Here is a 7,958-nt window from a genome sequence, read left to right as displayed (position 1 = left end):
AACTTTTATTTTAAACAAAAAGCTTTTAATTCAAAAATTATTGAAGTAGCATTACCTTTTGATTTTATGTAATTTACACCTTCAAAAACTTACAAATGTCTTTTGACAAATACTTTTATACACATAAAACTTAGAAAACTTACGGTTTCCTACTACCAATTATTATTTAACATACCGTAAAAGTCGTCCGAATAAAGTACGACAATCTGGACTGATCCATAAGAATAAGAAAACCACAAGAACAACTATGTAAGTTACTATTTTATCTAATCACTACTCCTAATAAAAACCTCCCTAAATAGTCACATGGCTCTTTTTTACACAACCACTTTGCCACGTGTAATCTTTCTAGACCCTCCACCAATTATTTTCCCGCTCATAGTATTCCTCAATGAAATCCTTATTCATGGAAAAAAATTGAAAACAGTTTCCAAATTTTACCCGAGAAATCAGCTATCCTATCGAATATTTGCGACTTGATTAAGAAAACCCCATGATTTGAGGAACGAAATTGACTCCTTAATCTCACCTCCATCCTTTTTAATGCTCTTCTTGGTCTCTTCATCATTTACGTCTCCTCCCAAATTGATTGCTTTTGTTATTGGAACCAGGGTTACCCCTAACGTTGATCCACAACTATTTCCCCAATTTTCCAAGGTAAATTCGAAAGGTTATTTGGGTTAAGATTATTATTTTTATGGCTATCGTTCTCTTCTTCTTCGACCTCGCAGATGCTTATTTCAGCAGTGTATTCATTGATTAGAGAGCTTTCGATTGTAGGTTTGATTGGTTTATCAACATTCATGGCGACATCAATCTTACAAAAAGGGAAGTTTCGGTTCTCAAACTCTCGATTTGTATTTTCACTCTAATGTTTCGATTTGCACTCACTCCTACTTGTACATCTATACTTGTTATCTTTGTAGACCTGGTCATTTCATCTATTAGTTGGGTATTGAATACATACAATATGTTTTGTTGATCTACCAGAGCAGTTGATAATATCTTTATTAAGATCTATTTAACTAATCAAGTATAAGAGTATTTGTGAGAAAATCAAGATGTTTGTACAAATCTTGTTGTCTCTAAATGTATGGGCCTAATTGTTTTCTGTTTCACTCATCAATGAGTTTTATTAATGTTTTTGTCAAATTTCTTTAAATTTGTGGACGATCACAAACTCTATGCATCTTATAAGTGAAGTTAAAGTCCAAAGGTGTATAACTCTAATATAGAATTTGATTTCGAAGTTACAAATACTTTTTTGCTTTTGTGGTTAAATACATCTTTTATAGTATATAAAATTAAAACTGGTTCTTCTATTTTTTTTAAGAAAATGAATACAAGGTGTAGCATATGTTTTTTCATGGTAATTATATTGAAAAATCTAAAACCATTTGATGAAACTTTGGCTAAAATATATTTAGCTCACACTTTATAAGATTTAGGCATGGTTGTAGAAGCTATAATATAGGCTCTATAAAGCTGCCAAACTTCTTTTCTCTTTATGTAAAACGTCAAATTTCTAGCATTACTGTAATGGATACTTACAACTAAGTCATTTTTTGGTTTAACTGCAAGAACTAGCAACATACTTTCTTTTACTTCATTCTATAGCATCCTACTTTTATTTCTTTAAATTACAACATTTTTATTATAATTTTTTATTAAAGCATTGTATATTGATACGTTTATCCCGCTGTTAAATAAATTGTAATGAAATTTTAGACTTATTGCAAAAATGTAAATAAATAACTTGACCTTTTTTTTGTTGTCTACAAGTGTTCTCAAAGATAATAACTTAAGCCATTTGCTAAGTTGTTTTTCTATTCATTGTTCATTTTGCTCTTATTATTATTTCTACTGGTGTTTATTTAAATTCTTTTGCAACTTCAGGTTAATTTTTGTATTGTACTTAATTTAGATTTTGTTAGCCTTTCCATAATCATCCTATTTTCCTTTTCTTCTTTTGTTTTCATCCAAGTATTAGTTGATGATACTTGTGATTTCATTTTTTTAATTGCTAGCAAATCAATAGATTGTAATGATGTGCATAGTGGAGTTCTGAAGCTAATGCTAAACCCATATTTATACATGGTGCATAAGTGAGCTAATTGTTGAAGTGCGTTCTAAAGGTTTTATTTTTGTATCTAATTCAACCCGTTTTACTTAATTATTTAATAATATGTTATTTATGGTATACAAGAGCGCCAATTTTTGAATGGGTGTAGAGGAGAGGTAATCAAACTAGCAAAAAATAGTAAGGCAAATAATGTTATGTTAGTTTTGAACATTTTTTTATATTATTATGGTTGTTTACATATCGTCATCGTTGTAGCTTGTAAGCACCATAAGTGAAGCACCATAAGTGTAGCCTAATTGAGTCTGTAATAAATGTATGTTGCTCCAATTTACATTAATAATTATATATTTTATATTTTAGTTTATTTATCAGTTTATGAAAATGAAAATAAAAAACAATTAATTCACTACCAATGCATTGAATTTAGATTGTAACTGATAAGAATAATAAAATACTTTTACATACAAAAAAACAAATTATTAAAAAAGAATATCATATGTATCCTAAAAAAATGTTTAACATGTTTATTTTAATCCAACATTAGAGTTACATCAAAATCTTACATATTTTTAAGATATTTATGATATCTTACATATTTATGATATTTTTATTTTTAAGATTTTATTATGCGAGCAAAAATCATTTTTCTAGATAAAGAGATAATAATGGACCTGGCTTTATTGCCAGCCCGTCCAGAAACAGTTAAGCGTGAAGTCCACAAGAGCGTAAAGGCGTAGTATCAGGCCCAAAAGATGTTTCCAGCGAATCAAGAATTAGCGGAGAAGCCAGAAATGAGTGTGGTCGATTGGTAGCACAGAGAGCAAGAGGTGATTACGCAGCAATGCAGACTCAAATTTGCTGGGAAACAAAGGAAATCCTTCATGGCCTCCACTTACTTCTTAAACCCTAAGGTTTTGCACCTATTTGATCAGGTATTTTTCTCAAATATCAGTTTTTTTATTTGAATATGGTTTCCTATTATTTAGGGTTTATATAGTCTTTGTATCTTCTTTTATTTTTCTCAAATATCCATCAGTTTTATTTTTTGCATTTGGTTTGTTTGGTTGATGTAATGTCTTAAGTTTTTCAAGATGGGAAGGTTAACGACTACTAGGATTTAATTTTCAGTTTTCTTATTTGTGTGTATTGTTTGAAATTTTTGAAGCTTCTAACCTTCTCATGAAACTCATATTGATTTAAAGTATTAAATATTGCATCCTGTGAGAGTCAAACTTAACTTATGGAGATTAAAGTCCAGTTTATACCTAAAAAGTAATTATTTAATTTCTCGAGTGTCATATTTGATATTATAAATACTACTAGTTTATAACCCGTGAGAACCACGGTTATAAAATTAATTAAACTTTTATATTAAAAAATTAAAATTATTAATCAATTATTTTAAATAAATTATTACTTAAGATATATTTTTTTATTTATATAAAATTATAATCATTGATTTAAATAAATATGTGAAGTTATATCATCTTATAATCTGTAATAATTGTATTTTATTTTTTAATCAAATATTATTAATTTAATATTATTAAAGTGAGAAAGTTTAAATTTTTGAAACTTAAAATGAAAAATCAATTATTAATTTACTATAATTAGAGTAAGAAGTTTAAAATTTAAAATTTGAAATGGATAATCAATTATTAATTTAATGTAATTAGAGTGGAAATTTACAATTTAAAAATTTTAAATAGATAATTAATAGGTTGACAAGTGGCATGATATGTGATATATAACATTAATGAGGAGTTCTAATTGTATGACACTTATCAATAGGAGATTAAACCTATTCTTTTATTAGAATAGGGATTAGTTTTGTTTTTATTATTCAATGCAATATTAGTAAAGTATATAATACACAAAAAAAACCGTATTTTTAAGAATTAAGATGTAACATAACATAAAGTTTTCATATGGGATAATATATAAATACTTAGAAAGTTTAATGCTTTAGGATGTGCAGTTATGAATACAACGACATGAATGTAAAAAATTGAAATACTTAGTTGCCATATTATCATCATGACATTAACCCTTAATCTAGTAAAGGGGTGTAGTAGAAAACCTCACATATGTTAAACCATATAGAGAAAGAGGGATCAATCTTGTCTAGAAGCTTATCCCCTTTAGCTTCGTGTAGAAGCTGCACTATCCTGTTGTTCACAAGGTGTTTGATAAAATGTCTTACTGAATGATTTCTTATTCACATCACAGTAACAGAGTGATGAAGGAATCCAAGCGAGCAAAGACATTAGAAGGCGAATTAGATGGGGTTGATTTGATCAGTAACTTGCCAGATCGTGTTCTTCAATTGATTCTTTCACGTCTTCAAGGTACAGAAGAAGCAATTAGAAGCAGCATTTTGTCGAGAAGATGGAGGTATTTGTGGACTTCAATTCCCTCCATAGACATAGATTATACCCGAGGTCTAGAACATGATCCCCAAATGGTTTTGGAAAGTATTGGATTCAAAAATTTTGTTTCTTGGGTTTTACTAAACAAACCCATTGATTTGGATAGTTTTCGTTTACGTTGTGCGGATTACTATGATATGACGACCATAAGGCAATGGATTCATGCTGCTGTTGTGAGAAAAGTCAAACAACTTGACTTGATGTTTAGCCCAATAGACGAGTCTGAGGATATTGAGATGCCCTATTGTCTGGTGACTTGTGGTTCTTTGGAAGTGTTAAGGTTATGTTTGCTCGGATATCATCTATGTTTGCCTAAGATTACAGGGTTTTCTGCACTTAGGGTTCTTGAGTTGAATGATGTTACGTTAAAAAAGGGTGATTTGGTAAAATATTTTCTTGAAAGCTGCCCATTGCTTGAGGATTTGAGTTTGTTACACTGCTATGCTGATAAACTTGTTATTGCATGTCCGAAGCTTAAGAATCTGAGAATTGAAAACCGGGAAAGAATTTTTGATTATGAAACAGAAGATTACATAGATTGTAGAATGAGTTCAAGTGTTACGATTTGTTGCCCAAAACTGGTGCTTTTGAACTTAACTGGCTCTGTATCTCGTGATTTTATTCTCTACAATCTATACTCCTTGAAGAAAGCTGTGATTCTCTGTAGAGACTTTCTTAATCAGTTGGATCCCCCTTGTGATTTTTTTGAAAGAATATCTCAAGTGGAATCTTTGTCCATCAGCCTTTACTGTGTGGGACAGGTAGAAGCTTATTCTCTTTTTAAACAATTCTTCATTTCAGCTCAAATATATTGCACTGTTTTTTTCCATCTTCTGAAATCTGTATGTTGTGATAGAGCATATTCTTTTTTTATTGTTCAACCCATATTAGTCATCTCAGCTCTATTTAAGGTTTTTAATCCATTCACTTGAAAAAAGTTGTTTCGACTTTTATACATTTCATTATGATTCTCTCTTCGATTAAACCTTTTTTTTAAGTGGATGAATCAAAAACATATGTGGAAAAATGACATCCCTTTGCCAAAAGATTAGGCTGTCTAATGGTTGCCTTGTGTTAAATTTCATGTCATTTCCGTTATGTGGGTCCCATATACACATCTTCAAATTATGGAAATCATAACCATATGGAAAATGTAGTAACCGAATTAGTTGTGTAATGTTAAATGAATTACACAAACTCTCAATGAAAAAGGTGAAAAGTTTAGCCCATAAGTCGTATTTCTTTTTTACCTAGTGACAAATTGGTTTTCATTGAATCTTTATCATTTGGGTATGCCTTTACATGCATGGATAATATCCTCTAAATTTTGACTTGTTGTGATTGTGGTGTAGGCCTATTGGCCAGAAGAAGATGAGCCTGTATCTCTACCTAATCTCAAGACTTTGGAGATAACAGTTGATGCAGTGCATAGGCTCATCCCATTTCTCAAATGCTTTCCGGATTTAGAGTCTCTTCATTTGATCTTTATAAACGAATCCTCACTTTTGGACCTAATGGAAAAGGTATTTTTTATGTTTCACACTCTTGAAGCATGTAGCTCACTTTCACATATTCATAGCTGCTCGTTTTTACCTGCAAATAAATCAAGCTGGTTATATTTTAGTAAACCAGTAAAATTAAAAAAAAATAAAAGTTAGCTCAATGGGTTTAATGTATCAGTAAGCCTATAAATACATTTTTCAATAATTCAAAACTAGTTTGGATTTTGGCATCTCAACATGAAAATCTTGTGCTTTTGTTTGATGATCTAGTTTTTTTATCGAGCGGACAAGTGCAAATTAAAAAATGCTGCAACAATCAACTTCGTGACTCCTCGTCTTAAAAAGGTGGAGTTTCATGATTATGATGAAGAACATCTAGCTTTAGCACGTGCCTTATTGGAGAATGGAAGTGCATTGGAGGAAATGGTTTTCATTTGGATTGATGAAGCCAAGTTCCATGAAAAGTCATTGGAGACTATGAATCAAGTCTCAAACTTTCACAAGGCTTCTTCAAATGTTAAACTTAGATTTGTAATCAAACCAAGACAAACCGAATCGATATTGGCCCCAAAAAGATTTGAAGTTGACTCAAGCAAGTGCTCGAGCAACTCGAGTATTAAACTACTTGGCTGTTGAAGTCCGTGAGCTTAGTCAAAGTTACAGTTTTATCCTTTTTTGGTACATTGTATCGACCGAGGTTAAACTCATGACTCTACTCAATGAAGGACTGATGTTGTAAGATTTGTATTAAAAACTGTGCAAGTAGTAGCTACTTTATTCATGTTATAGGTAAACCGGATCTCTTTGTTTCATGTGGATGGTTCTTGGATTTGGATTTTGGCATTACCCAACTTAATGTTGCTCATTTTCACTTAAACCAAGGCCATTTCGATTATTTTTTAGCTTATCCCGAGTATATGAGTTGGGCATTTATTAAATTTTTTGGATAAAGTTTAACGATTGGTCCATTTGGTGTTTATAAAGCATCATGTTGAGGGCAATCATTAGAAAACGTTACACCGTGCAATATCTAGTTGCCATCTTTGAACAATGAGCGCTCTCGGATAAAATAACTAACTAATGAACCAAATACCTTCGGTATATTTATTTTATATATTATGGATATATTTATCGGATCATAAAAAAAGTTATTTATTCTTGTTTTGTTTTTACTATTAAGACTTACTTTCTATTGGTTTTTTTGGAAGTTCATAATTTTTTGCTCTCTCTCTCTCTCTCTCTCTCTCTCTCTCTATATATATATATATATATATATATATATATATATATATATATATATATATATATATATATATATATATATATATATATAATAACAAGTTATTATATGTATGAGAGTGAACCCATGACATCTGATGAGAAACAAAAATTAGGGTTTACAAAAATAAAAAGAACAAAGAAGAAAAGTAAGGAAACGATGTTGAAATTGATTGAAAGCAAAACACAATCAGATAATTGATCCAGGGGGAACCCTTCTCTCACAGCCAAAGGCTAGAGCTGATATAGAGTATCACAATAACAAAGAAAAATCTAGACATCACCTAAGCTTAGAACCTCACATTACAGTCATGTTGGTTTATGTATTTACTTATCCAAGCTTAAATTATGGAAATTAAGATACAGTTAAAGAGTAAAAAGCTAGCATCCAATCCCCTGAAATTAACCCTTAAAACAGTTTAAATTATTTAAATATGATTATATAATTTTGAAATTGTCATGTTTGATAGTATATATATATATATATATATATATATATATATATATATATATATATATATATATATATATATATATATATATATAGTTTTAGCTTTAATTTTGTTAATTTGTTTCTGTATTTGCTTTTAGTTTAATTATTTTTTATTTCTACTTTATTTTTGTTATTGGATACAACATTAGTAAATTATATAAAGGCATACAAGT

The 7,958-nt window shown here is 29.8% G+C and overlaps 1 protein-coding gene across 1 annotated transcript; it reads left to right on the top strand.

The window, feature by feature from the left end:
• Nucleotides 1-435: 435 nt before the first annotated feature.
• Nucleotides 436-6,891, top strand: LOC111905962 (F-box/FBD/LRR-repeat protein At1g16930). Its single transcript, XM_023901694.3, has 5 exons — nucleotides 436-657; nucleotides 781-3,015; nucleotides 4,313-5,273; nucleotides 5,865-6,035; nucleotides 6,285-6,891. The coding sequence occupies exons 3-5, from the start codon at nucleotides 4,323-4,325 to the stop codon at nucleotides 6,648-6,650; spliced, it is 1,488 nt and encodes a 495-aa protein (XP_023757462.1). The 5' UTR covers nucleotides 436-657; nucleotides 781-3,015; nucleotides 4,313-4,322; the 3' UTR covers nucleotides 6,651-6,891.
• The last annotated feature ends 1,067 nt before the right edge of the window (nucleotides 6,892-7,958 follow it).

The sequence above is a fragment of the Lactuca sativa genome, chromosome 7 (genome assembly GCF_002870075.4).
Source record: "Lactuca sativa cultivar Salinas chromosome 7, Lsat_Salinas_v11, whole genome shotgun sequence".
Taxonomy (NCBI): Eukaryota; Viridiplantae; Streptophyta; class Magnoliopsida; order Asterales; family Asteraceae; genus Lactuca; species Lactuca sativa.
This window is presented reverse-complemented; position numbering and strand designations above follow the sequence as displayed.

Coding starts and splice junctions, on each gene's coding strand:
- LOC111905962 (XM_023901694.3), top strand. CDS start 4,323: ATGAAGGAATCCAAGCGAGCAAAGACATTAGAAGGCGAATTAGATGGG. Junction 5,274..5,864: donor GCCTTTACTGTGTGGGACAG/GTAGAAGCTTAT, acceptor ATTGTGGTGTAG/GCCTATTGGCCAGAAGAAGA. Junction 6,036..6,284: donor TTTTGGACCTAATGGAAAAG/GTATTTTTTATG, acceptor TTGATGATCTAG/TTTTTTTATCGAGCGGACAA.